The 21,494-nt window shown below is 41.9% G+C and overlaps 1 protein-coding gene across 1 annotated transcript in view; it reads right to left on the bottom strand.

Moving 5' to 3' along the window:
- Window positions 1-70: 70 nt before the first annotated feature.
- The window catches only part of LOC133416950 (1-phosphatidylinositol 4,5-bisphosphate phosphodiesterase beta-4-like), a 50,162-nt gene continuing 28,738 nt past the window's right edge, over window positions 71-21,494 (bottom strand). The window contains exons 7-40 of the mRNA XM_061704332.1: window positions 21,245-21,388; window positions 19,017-19,096; window positions 18,887-18,940; window positions 18,737-18,818; window positions 18,563-18,663; window positions 16,994-17,051; window positions 16,377-16,485; window positions 15,441-15,651; window positions 15,282-15,375; window positions 15,116-15,195; window positions 14,358-14,442; window positions 14,194-14,284; window positions 14,018-14,113; window positions 13,391-13,539; window positions 13,212-13,307; window positions 12,975-13,119; window positions 12,452-12,536; window positions 11,748-11,872; window positions 10,553-10,604; window positions 10,083-10,185; window positions 8,981-9,145; window positions 7,013-7,217; window positions 5,792-5,880; window positions 5,556-5,712; window positions 5,422-5,471; window positions 5,271-5,336; window positions 5,070-5,185; window positions 4,484-4,559; window positions 4,212-4,387; window positions 3,916-4,017; window positions 3,635-3,692; window positions 3,433-3,519; window positions 3,157-3,190; window positions 71-2,503 (exon numbers count right to left, since the gene is read on the bottom strand). Coding sequence (XP_061560316.1) covers window positions 2,427-2,503; window positions 3,157-3,190; window positions 3,433-3,519; window positions 3,635-3,692; window positions 3,916-4,017; window positions 4,212-4,387; window positions 4,484-4,559; window positions 5,070-5,185; window positions 5,271-5,336; window positions 5,422-5,471; window positions 5,556-5,712; window positions 5,792-5,880; window positions 7,013-7,217; window positions 8,981-9,145; window positions 10,083-10,185; window positions 10,553-10,604; window positions 11,748-11,872; window positions 12,452-12,536; window positions 12,975-13,119; window positions 13,212-13,307; window positions 13,391-13,539; window positions 14,018-14,113; window positions 14,194-14,284; window positions 14,358-14,442; window positions 15,116-15,195; window positions 15,282-15,375; window positions 15,441-15,651; window positions 16,377-16,485; window positions 16,994-17,051; window positions 18,563-18,663; window positions 18,737-18,818; window positions 18,887-18,940; window positions 19,017-19,096; window positions 21,245-21,388 — 3,498 coding nt within the window. The 3' untranslated portion in view covers window positions 71-2,426. The remainder of the gene's footprint in view (window positions 2,504-3,156; window positions 3,191-3,432; window positions 3,520-3,634; window positions 3,693-3,915; window positions 4,018-4,211; window positions 4,388-4,483; window positions 4,560-5,069; window positions 5,186-5,270; window positions 5,337-5,421; window positions 5,472-5,555; window positions 5,713-5,791; window positions 5,881-7,012; window positions 7,218-8,980; window positions 9,146-10,082; window positions 10,186-10,552; window positions 10,605-11,747; window positions 11,873-12,451; window positions 12,537-12,974; window positions 13,120-13,211; window positions 13,308-13,390; window positions 13,540-14,017; window positions 14,114-14,193; window positions 14,285-14,357; window positions 14,443-15,115; window positions 15,196-15,281; window positions 15,376-15,440; window positions 15,652-16,376; window positions 16,486-16,993; window positions 17,052-18,562; window positions 18,664-18,736; window positions 18,819-18,886; window positions 18,941-19,016; window positions 19,097-21,244; window positions 21,389-21,494) is intronic.

Below are 21,494 nucleotides of genomic sequence, written 5' to 3'. Positions count from 1 at the left end.
GAGTGTGTACGTGAGTTTTTGTGGCTTTTTTTTTTTTTTTTTTGCCACACTTTTCCACGAGAGTAGACGACAACGAGCATACACAGGCATCGCATGACGTTAAACGGACTCACATTGAAAACAGTAAGACTCCGGCAAATCTTTTTACCAAAGTTCAAATGTAAAACACCAAAAAGTGAATTTGCTTATCAAGAACTGGCAGCGAGAAATGGACGGACGAATTATTTTATTTTTTTTTAAGTGAAGAATTGCAGATTTCTTGTGCTTATGACACGTGAAAATATGGCAAAAGAAAAAAAACATCCAATCAGATTTTTGAGGTCCCATGTTCCACTGTCATTTATTGGTACACATACTATAAAACAGTATTAAAGGAGCTGTCATCGTCGCTATAAGTTCAACAGTACAATAGAAATACAAATAAAGAAAAGAAAGAACACGCACGCACGCACACAGTATGGTTTGATTTGAGAGCTACAGTTTGAAGAAGAAGAGAAAAAAAAAAGGAAAAACATTTGCAAAAATAACTTTTGCTTCTGGACCAACTTGAAAGACAACATAAGTGCAAAAAAGGAAGCTAAAAGCCTCTAACAAATAATTCAACTACACATCATATCTAATATATATATGTTCATTTATTTATATGTATGTATATAGAGATCTCCATATAAATAACCCTTGAATTTGGCATTGACACTCGCTCAAATAAGTTAACAGAATCCTAACAGACAGCGGCGAGTGGCACGTTTGCAAAGCCAAAGAATAAAAGCACTTTTTTTTTCTCTCATTCATTGTACCTCGGCGGAGGTCTCGAACAAATTAGACGGAAACAAAAAAAGAAAATAGAAAAAGAAACGCGACGTAACGATTACCCGGTGAGGTGATGATGATCCTGCACGCGTGGCAGCGTTTTTGGTGGCCATTTTTGTAGTTTATTTTTTTTAACGTCAACTTGATTTGAATGGCGTCATTACTGCTATTGTGTATTATTTGACATCAGGGGTGGGCAAACCTTTGTCCTCTGGGCCCACATTTGATAACAAAACAGAGATGGGCGAGGTCAGTGAAGTGGTATGTAGGCGCCCTCTAGTGGCACGTGAGAAAACAAAATCCCTCCCCGAATACAGTTTAGTTATATTTAACTATGAAGTTCAATGTATTTGCATTTAATCTTTAAGAATGGTTTGTTCCCAAAAATATTTTGGCACAGTTTCTATTTAACTTTCATGTGCAATCAATTTTTAATGAATAATTATTTAAGTACAGTCCCCCGATATTTTAGTGTAGTGCTGATAAACAAACTGCATAATGTTAAAGTGGCTTACAATAATATGAAATATACTTTTGACAACTGTTTTACAGGTAAAACCTGATGAACACTTAGGCCTACTACGTTACTATTATAATGTAAAAAAAACGGTGGTATTGTTTTGAGGTGGTACTTGGTGTAAAACGTTTGACAACCACTGGGCTTGGTCGCGAATAGATGAGGTAAAAAACAAAGTTAAAAAAAAGTTCAAATGTGGATATAAAAATAGTTTCTATGGCAATAAAATAATAATTCAGCCTATTGTTTTATTATTTATAAATATTAAAATTAATCAAGTAATTCTTTAATTTAAAAATATTTTGTATGTGATGAATGAACACAAATAAATAAAAATGAATAAATACATTCAATTAACACATTTTGAGGAAAAGAAAACAGCTGAAATGAATGCAACAAATATTACAGGATTTTTAATAATGCAAATGCTATTAAAGAAGGGATTTTGCCCACCCCTGTTTTACACACTCAAAACACATTTTAGTCAAGATTTGAAGGGTGAGAAAGAATAATACATGTAAAAAAGTAAACTTTCAGGTATCCTTTTGCAATATAATATTTGAGGCAACACAACTGATTTTTTCAGCAGTGAAATCATATTAATAATGAATTATTTTTGCCTTATGCCTCCATACGGTTGGATACAAAAATAGTCATCACTCAATGATTCATTAGAGAAACACAAATGTATGGAAGCGCTTAATGAGGAAATCTGAACAATTTTAATTGTGTTTACAGCGTTTTTGGAGGGTCATTTATGGTGAAAAAGCGGCCACGATGTCGGCAAACAAACACCGTGATGAGCTTTTATTGTGATGTAACCTCACTACTGTGGGCTTTTTTCTTTTTTTGTTTAAGCAGTGCTACTTTAACAAAATATGATTAAAAAAACAGCTTTGAGTTAGAAATCAAGTGTGATTGTACAAACAGTGCTACATTCCAATCATGTCACGTACAAACAAAGTGTTTATGTGCACAGTTTCAAAGCGAAATGGTATTGTGTGTGTGTGGGGGGGGGGGGGGTCTACAGTGTGTTCGCGTGGTGGGCTGAGCTTTTGGCACGCGCGCGTGTGTGTGTGTGTGTGCGCGCGTGCGTGCGTCAGACGCTCACACCACTGTGGCAGGTCTGCGCTCCATCTCCTCCTCCAACATGGCCATCTGCTGCATGTCCTTTGCCTTTAAACCCACACGAAAACACGCTGTTAATAAACACAGACGGAAAAGGAAGGCGCGCACACACACATTAATTAAACATACAGTGGATATAAAAAGTCTACACACCCCTGTTCAGATGCCAGGTTTTTGCGATATAAAAGAAATAAGACCAAGATAAGTCACTTCCAATTTTTTTCTCACTGTTAATGTGACCTTGAACTTGTCTTTTTATTTTATTTTATTTTATTTATTGAAAAGTTGTCATTTTGGAGGTGGTGGGGGATTCTGCCTGACAGCAATGATATATAAAATATGAGTAAATATTGCCACTTCATATATAAATTTGGTCTCCATTTTCGTCGCTGACGTCATACCAAGACATGGCAGCGTTTTGATTTTGGCGAAGTAAAGCGGGCGTTCCCCAGCAACGTCCTAACTAACTAACTAACTGTCCTAGCTGTCTTCAGTTGATTACCGATTGCTCCAAAATGGATTGATATTATTGAAAATGACTGCCAGTTTCATTTTCTTCAGCAAAAAGTACATAAAGAGAACTATAGGTGGCTAGAGGTCCTTTAAAGTCAACCTTGAGGGCATTTATAAATATATGAACGATGAAAGCAAAACAAATAATAATAAAGGCATTATGGTGGGGAAACCGTGCAGGTGCCTACCTTTTTGTTTGTTTGCATGGTGTGATGCCAAAAGCTGTGCCAGGAGAAGCAAATTATATTAAAAACAACCCCAAAAGAAATTACATACGTGTACACATACATACAGTACATGTCATCCATGTATACACACATAAATGGATGGAGATGAATGACACAATCAGTCAGCCTTAATATTTTTGTACAGGAGTCATATATGAATTTGATGCCATTGGGTGTACCTAACGAAATGGCGTATGACTGTATTTATTAATTTTTGAATAAAGCTATGACTTGTACCTGCTCATTGAACTTGTCCAGTTTATCCACCTGCTCCCTCTGGTTCTTCTCCAGCTGCTCCAGTTCCTTCTGGTGCTTCATGGCCAACTAACACACAGACACACACACACACACACCCACACGCACACGCAAATTCAGTCTTCCCTGCAATAATAGCAGAGGTGTGTGTGTGTGTGTGTGTGTTTGTTGTTTGTGTACGCACTCTCTTCCTCTCATCCAGGAACTTCTTTGTGTTGCTGCTGTTCAGCTCTCGCACTCTCCTGCACGTCACAAACAAAAATGGCGTCAGCTCACTTAAAATGGACGGCACGTGGACTGAAATTCACTTTGAAGGTGGTTTCATACAGTGCCGGAGAGTCGCCGGACCCTGAGAAGGTCCTGAAGGACCGAAACGCGTGACGACATCTGACACGCCATCACGTGTGGACACACTGTGTGTCATCAGTGAGCGTTTGTGTGTGTGTGTGTGTGTGTGTGTCGCACCTTTCCCTCTCCGCCTTGTTTTTGATGCTCTTGTCCTGGCTGATGGCTTTGCTGTTCTCCATGGACATCTTGGCCTGGTTGGCTCGCATCTCTTTGCTCTGCCTGCGTGACGACAACAACGAGCTTGAGGCTTCTTACGCAAAGGCAGTAATCGCCATGAGTTGCTGTAGCCATATAGTCACGCTAACTTTTCGACCGCGGAGAACCCGATTCCACCCATTTTCCGGTATTCTGTGTTGCGCACCACGCAAGTGGTCGTCCACGTGCAAACGAGCGAGTTTGAAAGCATGTCTAACCGCTCGTGTATGATTTTGAGATGTCCGGTCTGCTGCTCCTGAACGCTGTTCAGCAGCTTCTTGAGGTGCTCGCACTGCTGCGTGACGTGCGCGTCCTCCATCTCCTGCTCGTTGCTGCCGTGGCCGCCGATCAGCTCCGACCGTTCCTTGGTGTGCTGCGCCGTCATGTCCTTCACCTGCCACGTACGGCGAGACAAGCAACAGCGCAAAAAAAAATAAAATAATAAAAAATAAAAAAACAATTAAAAAAAATACAGCAGCGAATGTTGCACCTTGGTTTTGTGATCAGTGAGCAGCGTCTGGATTTTGACTTCGGTTTCCTTCTTCAGCTCTTGGCAGTTGTTTTCCCTGATGGACAACATACAGGAAACACACTCAATGGTCAATTCATTAATATGACAATCATAACTTTTGATTGAGACAGAGAAATGTTTTTTTAATTTATTGTCAAACTGCATCACAGTAAGAGCTGTTCCTAATATTTTGGTTGCCTGCTACTCAGATTGTAGACCTCTTCCCAGGCTTGAATTTTTGCTGTCTTGGTTCCAGAGGAAAATGTGGATAAAATAAACAAAATACCTTTAAATACAGTTAACAGTTAAGGCTAAATAAACAAAAACCTTTTTTTTCAAAATAAATGTTTAATACACATATTTTATTGGGTTTTGATGACTGTCGCTGAAATAAATAAAATTTTAATCAAAATATAATTTAATATAATCCAGAAGAAAACATTGTTTACGTTTCAATATATTTGCATTTTGTTTTATGTTATATTTTGTATTATGGTATTAATTTGATTACATTGAGACGAACGCAGCGTGCCAAGAGTGGATATTATTGTAGTTGCTGTTTTACCCTCGCTTCTTGATGGCCTTCTCCAGAAGTTTCTCCAGTGTGCTCTTCTCCTTGTCGTGCGCCGACACCATCTTGTCCACCTGCGTGCAGTGCGTTTTCTGCATCACGTTTTGATCCTGTAAAAGAAAAGGGGAAAAAAAGAGGAAAAAACACTTTCAAAAGCAATGTAAGGAGAAAGTTTTGGAGCACTGTGTCACTCACCTTCGAGTGCTTCTTCTTTAACGCGCTCAGCTCCTTTTGCTGCTTTTTTATGAGTTTAATGTACGTCTGCAGTGGGAGAAAAAAAAACATTACTTCTCTGATTCAGATTTTATTTATTTTTTAACACAAAAGACTCTTATAATGTACGCACCTTCATTTGCTTTAAGTCGTCAATGCTGACATTAGGAACCAGTGCGTTATCTGCGACAGTGCAGGACAACACGTACTGAGATGACGTGTGTGTGTACTTTATGAATAATGTATGCGTGTATAATGTATGTGTACCTCTCTTGGTCTCCGCCGTGTTGTTCTGGGAGGCGTTGGAGGTCTGAGCGACGTCCGAGCTGCTCTGCGGCGTCACGCTGGTCTTCACGGTGTCGCCTTTGCCCTTTCCCTTCTTGTCGTTCTTGGAGCTTCCGCTCGGGACGTCGGCGATGTCGTTCTGAGACGGGACGCGCACACAATCGTCAATATTTACCATAGCTGCGCGGTGTGTAGTTTCTATGCGCGTGCGAGGGTACCGTGTCAATGCCGAGGGCTTTCATCTGGTCAGCTCGCTTCTCGGCGATGGTCAGAAACTTCTTGGGGTCGGACAAAGCGTCGACAATAGCTGCAACACATCCGCTTGTTCATTAAAGCGTGCTTTGTTCCAGAAACGCTCACACCTCTGTGGACTTGCGGCAAGGCTTAAACATTTATCATAACAGCACATAACTTTTTTCCCCCCCACTTTTTGCCAACTTGAATCCCGAGGAAAATACATAAAATAGCAAAGGGCCAAAATAAATTGAAAAAGGTATTTAATGTAAATAAAGATTTTTATTACAAAACATTAACTACTGGTACTAATATTAATAATATATATATTTTAATGTTTTTTATATATACTGTATGTATTTTATTATATTCGGACGATTGTTTTTTCTAACAACATATTCAAAAGATTTTATACATTTCATAGAAATCTAGAAAAAAATATTTCAATGATGAGTATTGTTATTTTACAAAGTTTTTGATCAATATCAATTTTATATAAATAAATGTAAATAAAATTAATAGGGTCAAAATAAAACTATTTTATTTGTAGATATTTTAATCCAATTTGATTAAATTCAGAAAATTGTTAATTCATTTGTTAGTAGTATTTTTTTCAAAATATTTTAAAATCCAAATTTATTTTCCCCTTTGAATTTTATGTACTCAAAGGATGTTTAATGAGACTTTCCCAATTAAGTTCAATACAATGTGTGATACAGATCAAATTTAGAAGAAAATCCATTATATAAAAATTGGCAATTGCTATATTTTATTTGACTCTGCGATTGGCTGGCAGTCCAGGTATTAAAAAAAAGCCAATTCAAGCACAGATGGAAACTCATCCAGTGCTTGTCACAAGTATAAATAGAAAAGCAATCACTAAACAATCAAAATCAAAATGATTGTAGCGTCAGAGCCCCCCCCCCCAGCAGTAGGAGGCGCTAATGAGTGCAGTAATTTTCCCGGTTTAAACCCTTTGGCTTCATTTAATGACAGCTGCAAATGTCTTCTCATTTGCATGTTGAAAGCTTTTGCGGCAGTACATTGACTTGCGCCATCATTGCTGGGAAACCAACTGGAGTCTCAGACAAAGGAAGTTAAAAGAAAATGTAAACAAAGTTGCCCCGAAGGCTTATAATAAACCGAGTGGCGTGAAATATATCCAGAACCGTTGTGGAGTATCGGTGTACGTTTGTTTCGCTCACCTCCGAAGCCGTCGGGCACGTAGGTTTTGAGGATGATCTGGCAGAAGATGGTGGGCAGCGAGAGGGGCTTGTTGCCCTCGTTCCGCAGCGAGATGTGACGGTAGCCGGCCTGCAGGCCGTCCAGCGGCAGGATGCGCTGGCCGATCAGCTTGTTGTTGTCGTCGTAGACGGCGAGGCGCAGCACCGCCAGATCCGGTAAGATCACCTGCGAGGGCGGGAAAAAAACACACAGAACACATCAGCAAAAGTACCATTTGCATGTTCCAAATTTAGTATTTTTTTTTTTTGCGAGTGCGTTTTCTGATGAAGAAGGCTGCTCAGTTACTATAGCTAAAGTGACCTTAAATTGATATGACCCAAAAAAAAAATAATCTAAAGTCAAAAAAAACAACAACAAAAAAACTGTTACAAAATATGAATATTTTCGGCGGCACGGTGAATGACTGGTTAGAGCGTCTGCCTCACAGTTCTGAGGACCGGGGTTCAAATCCTGACCCCGCCTGTGTGGAGTTTGCATGTTCTCTCCGTGCCTGGGTGGGTTTTCTCCGGGCACTCCGGTTTCCTCCCATATCCAAAAAAACATGCATGGTAGGTTAATTGAAGACTCTAAATTGCCCGTAGGTGTGAATGTGAGTGCGAATGGTTGTTTGTTTGTATGTGCCCTGCGATTGGCTGCCAACCAGTTCAGGGTGTACCCCGCCTCCTGCCCGGTGATAGCTGGGATAGGCTCCGGCACGCCCGCGACCCTAGTGAGGAGAAGCGGCTCAGAAAATTATGGATGGATGAATATTTTCTGAATTATTATTGTTTTCTAAATAGAAATATCTTTTACATATTTTAATAATAATTTATCAAAGCCCAGAGGGGAAAAATATAACAAATGGTTCAATTAAATCAATTGAATAATATTAAATAAGTGTCATGCTGAAGTAAAAATAAATCTCTTCCTAATTTGTGTTATTAACAAACCTTCCAAATTTGAATGATTTTAAAAAATAATTTAAAAAATCACCAAGTATATAAAAAGAGACTTCAAAATCGTGAAACGTCAAGCCATTCTCTCCACTCTCCAAACCACGCCTTGCTCATCCGTCAATCAAAAATCCAATGTTACGACCTGTAAAAATGGATGCTACTTTGTATAGCCTTTTTCTTACGCCTACACATCCCTACATGTTTGAGCCTGCGGTGGATGGAATAGATCCTGTCGGGACAAAAGAAATTGTCCTGACAGATGTATTTCAAATTACTTGTTTGAACCCGATTAATCGTCCAGCCCTTGGTTCCACTGGATGATCATGACGACAGGAGTGGTACGTACTGTATTGTGTTGAAAGTAAAGCAAGAGAGGGACACTATCATCCGTGATAGAAGCAAAACAGTCTATCTGACTACTGACAAGGCCATCTCCATAACAACAAGCGCATCTTGGGGTGCTGTATATCTTGTATATTGATAGCAATATATTTGTGTGTCTGTGTGTGTACAGGAACGAACCCCATCCTTGAGAGAAGCCAGAGTCTCGAGATAAGTGAACAAAGAACGGAGGATGATTAATCCCCCGGCGAAGAGAGATAAGAGAATCCTCATGAGAGATGAATGAACGGAGGCAAAGCGGGGCGTCGTGCCGCCCCGCCTCGGCCGTGACTCATTCCGTGAGTCTTCGGTGTTGCGCACGCGAGGTGAGCTTTTCAAGGTGTTGGCCGCTTCCTGGCGGCCGCGTGTGCACATGTGACAAAAGGAATTTTGCCGGCAGCTTGTGATGCCCCGCACTGACGGCGCTCCCTCTGTGTGTGTGTGTGTGTGTTGTGTTGCGTGAGGCTGTGATTGATGGTGTGTATTAAGGGGAGCTGGAGTCACAGTCACAGCTGAGAGACTTCTCATTGTGCTGAGAGTAGCACTATTGCGCACGCACAAGCGACACAGTTCACGTTCTCTCCCAGCCGTGTGGCCCCTCCCCGGGTGTACCTTTCGGAAAACGAAGGGTTCCTCGTTGTAGGCGGGGTTGAGCCCGTTGTTCATCACCATGCGCGTGCGGAACTCCTTGCGGATGGTGTCGGTCGGCAGGCCGTACATGTCCACTTCCACGTACGTGCCGATCTTCTTGTCCGACAGGAACTGGCCAGAGAACACCTGTGTCGGGAAGGACCAAGCAGTGTGCCATTTTGTGCGGTAACTACCACTACTGAACAAACTACCAAAGGAAAATGGGCGCAAATAAGGCTGGATTTACACTGCGCCCAATTCCATCGCTCTGTATTCAATTGTTTCCACGTACATTTTAAATAACACATATCACACATTAGATGTAAATAACTTCACAAATGTCAACAATAATACATAAATAACACAAATTGTTTCATTGGCCTGGGCTGACTCTTCCCGACATTGATACAAATGAGGGTAACTTCCAAATAACACTGAAACTAAACTGATGGCGGTCAGCAATTATATTGCTTACTTAATAACAAATACACCTCGAATGCAGCATTACAGACCATATCGTGAGCCTCATCGCACAATTGTCTAAGTCACACAAAAAAACAACAACAAATTCAAGAAGCAAGCAAAGTCCAGTTGCCACGATTCAACCGCTAAGGATTACCACAATGACTGAGAATCTAAACTGACAAACAAAAATCATAATTGTAAGCAAACACATGACGGGGTCCATCCGATCTGCACCTTGAAGCTGCGCTCGCATTGAGTCCCATCTGAAGATTTCCAACTACATGCGTTTACTGTATTTTAGTTCGTTTGTTTTTTTCACTTTACGCTGCAATGACACATAAGCCAATTGTGACACTGAAGGGCAAACATTTTGAATTGTGTCACTTGGACTATGTAGTGTAAATAAAGGCTCAGTGCGACACTGGGTGCCCCAGCACAATCCAATGAGAGTCAGTCCAAGTGCTGCATCAAAAAGCCTTCTGCGGTGGCGTTAAGATCACCTCTCATGGCATCATTGGAAGGTACCTCGAGTCATTTTAAGTCGACTATAAATAGCAAAGGTCTCTCGGGATGATGCAGTGCAAAAACGCATACATCTGAATCACATTTGATGTCGAACCTGTACACTGCACGTGGCGGCGATGACGCCGTCCACCGGCGTCTCCGAGAAGGGATCAAACATGCGGTCCGACCGTCGCATGAAGTCGGGCTTCAGCAGGTACCTGATGCACACAGTAATAGAAAAATCAATGAAATGATGTTTCACTTTCAGTGGATGTTTTCCTAACAGATCTCAATGGGAGACATTGTGCACCCGAGTCCCATTAGACATAATGGCTGTTCGGCAAAAGCCCCGCGACCTCCCACGGATATTCCACATATTACATTTCCAGCATTAGCACTGAAGTCTGAGTCCTCAGGGCGGGGGCGGTATCGGTGGAGGAAGAGACAGATGACTTCTCCGAAAACCACTTACAGGCCCCGGGGAGGGCCAGGCGGCGGCTACGGTCACCAACGGCAACCGCTAATGAGATGTGACAAGCTTTAAGTGATGAGAGAGACAGAGCGAAAGGAAGGAGATGCGCTCACCCGCAGGAGCCGTTGTACTCAAACTTTCCCTGGTTCAGCTGCATGGCCAAATCTGAGGAGGAGGAGGGAAAACCACAGAAAAATCAAAAGCATAGCAAAGGCTTACAACGCGCTCATCGTCTCGTGCCAGCGCCTCCGGCCTCGCACATGGCCAGCTGCAGGAGGGGCCATATGTCGGAAGACCCTTTAGCCTCGGGTGGCGGGGCAACAGCTGCTGTACAACAACAGGCTGGCACCCAGCATAGAAGCGTACAGTCGAGCCTTCACGCTCACGTTCACATCTATGGACGATGAAGTGTCTTTAGTGAACTTGACACGCATGTTTTCGGAATGCGGGAGGAAGCCGATTACACGCAAACTCTACACAGGCCTCAAAACTGTGATGCACAGGCGCTAACCACTAGATTGACGTTCGTATACGTTCATATTATGCCCCCCCCCCCCCCCCCCCCCCAAAAATACATATCCAAAATTGCACAAAAAACCCTAATGAAAAGGCTAAGCTAACAAAAATGGAGGAAAATGATGCTCTCCTGTGTTTATGTCTTTAAGGAGTTGTGTTTTTTTTTTATTATTATTGAAGAAGAGACTAAAGACAGTCTGCTGCAGCAAAAGAGAGACTGGGGAGTAAAATACACAGCATCCAGGGCTAAGGCGCAGATTAAGATAGCATAAATGAAGGTGAACGAGGCTCTCTTGTGTTTACCTCTTTAAGGATATACTTTTTATTACAAAACGAGACTAAGGGCAGACTGCGGCAGCAAACATGAGACTGTGTGGTATAACTCCGGCGAGTCTAGAGCTAAGGCACAGGCTAAGTTAACCAAAATGGAGTGGAACAAGGCTGTACTGTGTTTAGGTCTTTCGAGTCACTTTTCACGTGAGAGGAGAGTGAGGGCAGGCCGGCGCGGCAAAGTGGAGACTGTGGCATATAACGTTTTCCCATTTGCATGACTAATGGGATAAATTGCTTCAAAATAGTGTATGAACAAATGTTGAACTAATTAAGGGCATATCTCTGCACCACAAGCATGCATCACAGCACACCTGCAGCCTTTGAGACTCATAAATTTTACTCTCAGAAACATTTCGTCCATCCTGTGTGTTTAACCGTCAAGGGAGCGTATATTTATAACCTGTTTGTGTGTGTGTGCGTGCGAGGTCGACAGGGGCCCCGCGTGGCGTGATGCGGTACCTGGGGTCTGGAAGTTGAGCGAGACCATCTGGCAGCCGGCGTTCCAGAAGATCTGAGGCATGTAATTACTGGAGTCCACTCGGCCCCCTTTGGGGTAGATACGGCTCATCTGACGCTTGTTGTAGCTGCGCTCGGGCTCAGGAACATTCCAGCAAAGATGCAGCACATGCGTGTGTGCGTCCGTGTGTGTGCGTGCGTGTGTGTGTGTGTGTGTGTGTGTGTGTGTGTGTGTGTGTGTGTGCGCGCGCGTGTGTGTGTGCGCGTACATTAGATGCACCGCAGGACTATTTTTAGTGTGAACAGCTTGGGTCAAGCAGTCCCTTTTGAGGGAGAGTGTTTGTGTGAGGCCAAGCGACAGTTCACACGTTTCATTCAATGGCAAAAAGCACAAAACCAAAAAAAAGTGCCATATTTTTTCCATTATTATTACTGTTTGCTAACTCAGCGATTCCCAACCACTGTGCCGCAGCACATTGGTGTGTAATGATACAATGTCACTTATTTGGTCCTAAAATTATTATTATTATTTTAGATTTTATAAATGCTCTTCCAATAGATGGCAGAAGGTACAATTAACCTGGGTATCCGCAGATCATCATTATTTTCGTATATATACTGTTTGTGGAATTTTTGCTTGCCTTGGCTCAATAAAGTTTGGGAAATATTGTCGTAACTTACTAACTAACCCAGATTTCAAAGGATACTTGACAAATTCGATGGCGTTGGTCTTGAGGTAGCCAAGGCCCACGGACTCGTTGAAAGACGACATATTGTGATGGATATTTTTCTCTAAACGAGAAAATGAACATGACCAAAGATCATTTAAACTAGGAACAACGCAAATTTAAACACATTGTGGCTGTACGATATAACCCTGTGACTCAACTTCATGGCAATTTCACATTTTTGACTTCTACTCCGTGCACAATACTAATAAAACTGATTTTAAGTATCTAGACTGGTTGTGTCCACCAAACACATAGTTGTTCATGTAAATGAAAAGAAATAATAAACAAAGTAGTGACAAGCTCGACTATTTAATGTCATGTTTTAAGCACAACAAAGGATCTATTTTCAATTAATCAAGTCAGTCAAATCTTGGTTTTATGAAACAATGTTTCATGTACTGTATGGCTACTGTATGAATACTATGTAATGAAATAGCAATTGGAAAGCAAATCAAACAACGATAATACGATACTTGTGAAGAGATAATTGCGAGCTCACCCTCGGCCACGTCAAAACTCTGGAACTTGACGGGCTGCGCGTAGTTGACCATGGCGGACAGGTACGGGTGGATGTTGGTGGTCGCGCCCACGTACGTGTACTGAGCGATCAGAGCCTCTTCCAAGTCTTCGGAGCCTTCGCCACCCTGATGAAAAAAAAGTGAATTATACACAAGACGTTCCGTTAGATTAGACCCATGTACTGCTGGTCCAGATGTATGTGATGTCACACATTTACTTTCTTGTTGTTGTCTGGGTCGGACGCCTCGGAGATATCTGTGACGTCGGCGGCTTCCGTAGCCTCGGATATCTCCGTTGTTTCGTCTTCAGGCGCCTGAAAACCCGAGCCGAGGACGAAGCACGGTATGAAGCAACATTAATGGTGGATGTGGTCTCGTAAAAGGGGATAAAACTCACCTTCTTGATACTGTTGCTACGCTCTTCCACTTTCCTGGTGCTCACAGCGTTTGGTTGCGAGTCACTGTTGGCCTCTTTGTCACTGGCCGCCTCCGACAGGCTGCTGGGCGCGTCTGAGGTCACGTCCTTATCGTCGGGCTCCTTTTCTCCTGCGCAAAGAGCTGAATTTGGAGCTGAATTTTTGACATGCGGCAACGCACACATCAAACCGGAGCATTTTGTGTTTTAAAATAGTGAGAAGAAGGGGGATACTGCAAAAAAACACATTGCATCAAACGCATCATTTACTTCAGTGGCAGAGAACACAGAACTTCTTTTTTTAACTGTTAAATGATCCCAAATGTCGGATATTCTCTTTCTCGATCTTCTTGGCTCATGCTTATTGCTATGTACGTCCGCAGTAACATTGGTCCGTGTGGTAAAATAATTGCCGCAAAATCCTGCAATATAGCAAAAAAATCTTTGACATAAAATTAGATATGCACGATACAGCAATACAGCGAGCCCGTGAAAAGTGAACCGCAGTATGGGGCTGGGTGACTGTAGTACGGCGCATCCAGAAAGAGTTGCCAAAATTCTATTTTTTGATGTTGTCATTATGAGGTGGGGCGGGACGGATGGCCGAACCGTTCTCGGTGTCGTCCTCGTTCTCCTCTCCCATGATGATGGCGGTGGTGTTGGTCTCGCCCGCCTCCATGTGCTTCTTGAAGGCTTCCAGTTGCTCTGTATGACGCATTAAAACACACACTAAACTACAAGAAGGCTACCGGAGTGAAGACGCTTTCTACACGTCGTGTACTTACTCTGCTCCACTTCCGGTTTCAATCGCTTGTTTTTGATGAGGATTTTTCGTTTCAGGTCATTGGGCGAGGGTAAAGGACGACCGGATTCGATCTGCAAAAGGGAATCGTCGCACGGTGAAATCGTAGCGAGCGGCCGAAAGCGTTCTGGAGGAAGGAGAGCTTACCGGAAAATTGTCCAGAGGCTGCTTCTGGAGAAAGTCGCCAAAGATCTCCTCGCAATATTTGGCCATTTTGTACTGTTGCGGTTTACTGGACGCACATAAGCAGACATGCTTTACAGCTGATACAGCATTCACAGCGAGTCACTTTTTCCACATTTCTTATATGTTACAGCCTTATTTTAAAATGGAATACATTTGTTTCTTCCCCCCCTCAAAATTCTACACTCAAAACCCCATGATGACAACATGAAAAACGTTTTTGGGAAATTGGATGATGCATAGATGGATGGTATTTCAAATGAAAACTAACAAAAATAAGTGTTGACAACCTTTGCCATGAAGCTCAAAATTGAACTGAGGTGCATTGTGTCTCTACTGATCATTACTCAGATGTTTCTACATCTTAATTGGTCAACTCAGTTGAAGTATTAAAAGGTATTAGAAATAGTAGAATACATTCAGAAAGTATTCTCACATTTCTATTTTTAACAGATTTACAAAAAAAAAAAAAAAAAGCGGCTCAGAAAATGCATGGATGGATAGAATTCTGATGGGAAATTTAATATACAAATAATACATTTCATAATTAAGCTGTAGAAACATCTCAACAATGGTCAGAGGAAATTTATTTGGAAAAAAATGAATTCAATGAATCCATTTTGGAAAAAGGCTCTAATATAGAAATTGTGAAGCGCTGTTCGTACTTTTCCGGAAGCAGTGTACATGTACCGCATAAAAACACAACATAAAAGTGTAAATACCTGCAGTGGTTCTCAAAGGATAAAATAACAGGAAACTCTGAGGTAACAAAGGCCGTGTCCTTGATGGCTTGGATTACATCCTGGATGGAGTCAACGGCAGATGTAATATCACGCTTTCGACACTAGGGGGTGTCCACACACCATGGAAAAGCCACGAGCCGCTCACCTTGAACAGGATGTCGGTGCACATGGCCTTGCCGTGAGTGATGATGGGCTCCTGGTCCTCTCCTTTGCCGTCCCAGCAGTCCAACTCGACGCATCTGACACGCAAAATCAACATCTGCATTCTCAGGCTGTATCGCGGATTCAGGTATTTAATAACTACCTGCATCCTGAGAGCAGGGCCTGGCGATACATCTCCACCGACGACTTGCCGCCAAACTGCCGGCCCGTCAGGTAGGAGTTGTGTGACGAGCTGATGAAGTAGTGGGCTAGCGGCTGGTCCATGTCCTGGTACAGCTCCAGGCGGTCCAGGAACACCGGCGCGTTCTCGTCTGACATCAAGTAGCGGCAGAAACCGTCGCTGGACATGTGGCCTGGAGATTAGAGATTTCATAAACTCTTTTTGTCAGTGATTTTGCATCATGAAATCATTTAACCTTTGATCAAGCAAGGACATTTTAATGACAAAAAAAGCACTTATTTTAACACAAATTCGTATTAAAATACAACTTCAATTAATTTGGACATTATTTGTCACTTAGTTTATAGATAATACACAGTTTTAGTTTTCATTCATTTCATTAATTTGTTATTTATTTAGTCATCTAGTAGAGTAAAAAAAGTCAGATTTTATAATTAGGAATTGGTTATTCTTATTATACACTCAGAATAATAACAAAATCAATGAATAGTTATAATTCATTTTGATAGCTTTAATAATATATATGAAATACTATGTATCATTTAATAAGCAGTAATAGAAAAATATATTTTGAAAAAATATGCGACCCTAGTGAGGATAAAGCGGTACAGAAAATGGATGGATCTTATTAATATATGTTAAATATTTCTAAAATGGATTAAAGCTTGAAATTGATTGGGGTTCAAATAATACGATAAAATATAAAAGAATATATAAAATTCATCAACTTTAATAGAAATATTAATTGTAACAATGACTTCTTTTTTATGATCTAAAGTGAGTGGTCCAAGTCTGTGTTAGTGGCACGACAAATGAAACGACTACATGTCGTTTCATTTGTGCACGAACAAATGGCCCAGATAATTCTTGCTTCTTGTTTCACCCTTCCTCCCTCACCTTTCTTCTTGAGCGCTTCGTCCCGTTCGTACTTTTCGATAATCTGCGTGGCTCTCTTGGGATCGTAGAACGGGAAGAGGATCTCGTTGAGCCGCGGGTCCCGCTGGTTCTGGGGAGCGAACGTCAACACGACAATATCAAACGATGAGCAACCTACACGTTATATTACAGCATTCTTTAAAAAAGATTATAATAATAAGGTGGCACGCCTGACACACAGCACACGGGGATGATGATTCAAATGCTACACCAAATCAAAACTAGGTGCTCTGTCATATCATGTGCAGCGCGGTGGCCACAGAAACATAACACAGCCAGTGGGAAGCAACAGGACGGAAACTTCTACCCTCCAGTTACCGTGGCAACACCCATCAGATACCGGCTAGGCTGAGGCGGGAGGGAGGACGGCGAGAAAAGGGGGACTGGGGGAGAGAATGAGGGATGGCATGCAGAGGTGGCACTGGAGGATGTTGCCCGTGGAAGTGAAATAGCCTCCTTAATGGAGTCCTATTGGAGATAATGAGGGTGGTGAAGGCAAGGCAAACATACGCACACCTACACGCACACACACACGCACACACACACACAGAAAAGTTAACGAATAATAAATAGCTTACTTCATTGAGAAAGCTGACTAACTGGTCTACTGTTAAATAATCACTTTTGCTCCCATTGCTGCAAAGGAATCGATTAGAAAAGAGAAAACAAAACATGTTAGGCCTCTGGAAATAGTCAGTCGTTCACGCAGCAGGCAGTCCGTTCACATTATTAGAAAAAACAAGCTCTTCTTTTGTTTTTTTTTTTGCTTTTTTTTTGTTTTTTGCGTGGGGCTAATAGTCCCCGGTGAAAATGTCATTAGATAGAAGACGATTAATGGTGGAGAACTGGAGAAGCAGGTTACAGGCTCTTTAGTTAGTGCAGCAAGGGCAGCAACAATGTTTTTGTCACCATTATTTACAACAGGATGCAGCAATAGGCGAGTAACGTAACCGGGAATATTGTTACGATAAGCTAAGGTGAATCCAATGCAACGCCACTACTTATTTTTGGTTGGTTTGTTCTGAAGCTTTAAAAACTAGCTACAGTGGAACCTCTAAAGTCAACAGGCGGGAAGAAAATACCTCTAAAGTAGGTGTGGTTATTGCTTGCTTCTAGTTGACTGTCAAATAAACATAAAACTAAAGAAACTTGCACATTGTATTTAACCAGCGTTGCCTTAAGAAACTCCGGAAGCTTAATGTGATACTCCGTAGATGGGCTAACAAAACGAACATAGATGTTGCAGTAACTATAACTCTTTAAACAATGGATATTTGAACACAAAAATGCAAAACAGATTTTATCATTGCAACTATATTCACAGGCATATATTCTTAATGCTCTGTGAAAAATGACTAATACTACTCCAGCTTAATTGGCCAACGCACACGCACCAGAAGGAGCAGCACAATGTCCATTAAATGAAAGCATGAAGTCATGATGCAAAAACTGTTGAATTCTTCTGTCCACTCTATTTGATTATATTATTACTGTGTGTTTCATACAGTACAATATTGTAGAGTGTTATTTTCATCATTTAAAAAAACAAAGGAGCAGCACAATGTCCATTAAATGAAAGCATGAAGTCATGATGCAAAAACTGTTGAATTCTTCTGTCCACTCTATTTGATTATATTATTACTGTGTGTTTCATACAGTACAATATTGTAGAGTGTTATTTTCATCATTTAAAAAAACAACACATTTTTGTTATTTGGGGAGACTGGAACGGATTAATGGCATTTCCATTCATTTTAATTGTGAAAGATAATTTGAGATTCAAGTGATCTGAAGTAGCAGTATGGTCACGGAACAAATTTAACTTGTAAGTGAAGGTACTGCTGTAATGTACTTAAAACGACCTCCATAGTTAATAAAGGTTTTATTATGCCGACAGTTTGACCTTGAAATTTCTAATTCCATTGCTTCCGATGGGGAAGAAATATCAAAATCAGAACAAAACAATGAATCCTCAATCCTTCCGTATTATATTATTAGTTCCATTATTTCCTATGGGGTCTGAAGTTGACTAGAGATTGTGTTCCCTCTTAGAGGTTCCACTGTATTATTACAGGTATGTCCCCGACAATAACAAGAACACAAAGTGTAGGAAAGTCTTCAAAAGAAGCGAGAAGACGGATTCTTACATCTTCTTGAAGAGGTCCTCTAGGTCCGTGCGAGGGCAGATCTTCTGCGTGAGCGCGTAGAAAATGTCAAACGTGAACACCGAGGGTTCGATCTCGTCGTTCTGTGGGCGAAATGAAAAATATTTCATGATCGATTCCCGCTACAGTTGCACGTGGCTGGATGCGAGAGTCCACCTTGCCACTCGGAAGGCCCAGGTCCTTCAGGGCCTGGAAGATGCCCTTCTCCGTCTTGCCTGATGCAAACGTCCGTGTGATCCTTTAAAGGGAGAGGGGGAGTTAGTGGCATAGAAATGAGTTCTGGCTTCAGCGCCAATTGGCTCTTACCCTCTAACAGGAATCTTGCCATTAACATTGGTCAGGACGCACATTTTCATCCAGCTGAAGACAAGGACACACAGCAGTTAGACACATTAGTCGACGAGCTGCATGCGACTTGGCTGCCAACTGCACTCACTGCTTCTTCAGGCAAGTCATCGGACACACGTTGTTGGCCTTGAAGTTGTGAATGACCGACCTCAGTCCTTCTGTCCATTTCTGTACACACAAAACAGAAGGGAGCAGCATATCATGCACTGTCTTGACTAGAGAAACATTTATTCGTTCCAGCGTTTTGCACATTTTGGCTCAAAATCCAACCTGGTTTTAAAAAATAACCCCACAGACACCAACATCAGAGCAGAACTGATCTTTTTTTAACCGCAACTTGCGGTGCTACGTGCAAGTGTAGACTTTCCAACAAACGCTGATAACTTATGATTAGATGGCAGCATTAATGAATAGGACATGTACGGTGGTGCTGGTGGGGGGGAAATTTATCGATATCTGTGCCTGCGGATCAGTGCCGCATGACTGACATCAAGATAAAGCCATTAAGCGAGATAACACAGGCCGCAGGGCGAGTCTGTTTGCGCTGGCCGTGTGTGTGCTGATGTAAATAACTATCACGTCCTGGGGTCTGCTACTGTGGGTCTTGTTCATGCTGGGAGGTGCTGATGGTGTCTTGGTGAGCGTGTATGCGTGTGTTGATGAATAAATATCATGGGGTCAGCCCATGGCTGCAAACACGACAGGGCGCAAACATCCTTGATAAAACCATAAACAGCCTCTCTTCAGGCTTCACAAAGACATCCAATGAAATTCACCGTTTTGACACCGGCTAATTATTTTTTATTTTTATGACTTCCAGATTTGTTTTTTCATCATTACAGCTGTATTCAATTCAAATGACACTGTAATAGTTTGCTGTTTAGCTGTTAGACTCACACTGGTTCTACTGCCTCATTCTGCTTCTTTGCCCAAAAAAGAAAGCTGTAGATAAAAAAGGAATAAAGTTGAGCAAGAAATAGCAGCAGACAGCATATCATGTTCTGTTTTAACAAAAAAAAGTCAGCTAGTCTGACTTTGATCTACTTTTTGCATAGTTTTGATGCCAAAACGTTTCTCATTGTGAGCGCCCCGTTTCTTATTTCCTAGTTGAGCCAAAAAAAAGTAGCAAGCAGCATATCATGCACTATCATGCACTGCGTACTAAATTCTTCAATTATTCGTTATTTTATATATGTTATATTATTATTTTGTTTTTTTTTGTAATTTGAATGTTATTTATTCTGGATTTTCTTAGTCCCTTGTAGAGAAACAAGTCCAGAAAATTGTCGTCTCGAAGCTTGTTGTAACACAACCGCCGTCAATCCCGTGGATTTGTCACTTTGCATGACTGGCCCGATTGTCCGCTGTCTCTGAAAGACGATTCTGAGCGATTGTGCTGTCGTTTAAGGTGTGTAAAGAATGCCGTTCTTCCCCAGTCAGCTCTGAAAACGGGCATAGGCTGACAATTGTAAATGATAAACCTCTTCAATAGCTACGATGGCAAATGTGCGCGGTAAACACAGAGTTGGGCCGAGCCACAAACACATTGGTTGTGACGTTAAACGGAACGATAGGCAATTTATCAACAATCAGGCCAAATTTGAGCATTTTTTATAAATGTTAAACCCGTTCAGTGTTTCCGATTGCATGTTATTACCAAGGCTTTTCATTTAGGACACTTCAATGTCAAAAGGCTCATTTATGCTGTATGTAAAGTGCGCTTCACACATACTGATAATCAAACCAAATCTAAGCATCTTCCTGCCCTTGCAGTCAAAGTAGGCAACGGCCCGATTGTCAGATGTCTCTGAAAGATTATCCTGTGGTGTAGGGTGTGTTACGACTGATTTTTTTTTCATCCCCGATCTGCTTGTAAAACGGTCGGGTCGGCCAGTCAAGTGCAGCGTCTCTCACATTTAAAAAAATCCATTAAGATGTTAAAAATTGGTAGCCCACTTTAGGGCCTCACTGAAAAGAGTGAGTGTCATATTCGATTTCCAATATGCGTGAGGAGGATTTCTGGAGTGAATCAGGGCCAGACTGTGTGGGAGTCCGACCATTCACTGATGCACAATTTGCAGAGTGTCTCGTGAAAACGTCTGCAGTGCCACTAAAAGCTTTTCAAAGTGGACTAGCTGAAAAGGGGCTTTTTGTTTGTTTGTTGTTCCCTGCTGGCCTATTTTGGCAAGGTTGTAGCACAACTGAGATAAGATAGAAATTATCGTTTTTGTCGCATGGCTAAAAACCTGCATTAGCTCCATAAAGTGCACATTTGTGCTTGCCCGTTATCTATGCAGCGCGTGTCATTTCTCTTACCCTGGCGGTGTCCGGGTTCTCCGCCACCATAAACATGAAATTGAGGTTGACCAGGTCGGCGCCGCTGCAGATGCAGATGACGCAGCCCTCCAGGTCCGCCTCCGTCTTGCCCATGGCCTCGAACGACGACAGAATCTTCGGGTCCTGGCGCGGAAAGAAAAACCATTCTTATACGGAAGATGACAACAAATACAGCAGGAACCCTTTGAGTTTTTCTCATCGTTTTGTGAGACTAAATCCACAAGTGTGG

Source organism: Phycodurus eques, chromosome 18, assembly GCF_024500275.1.
Source record: "Phycodurus eques isolate BA_2022a chromosome 18, UOR_Pequ_1.1, whole genome shotgun sequence".
Classification (NCBI taxonomy): Eukaryota; Metazoa; Chordata; class Actinopteri; order Syngnathiformes; family Syngnathidae; genus Phycodurus; species Phycodurus eques.
Note: the sequence above shows the minus strand (reverse complement) of the source record. Positions and strands in the feature narration are given on the sequence as shown.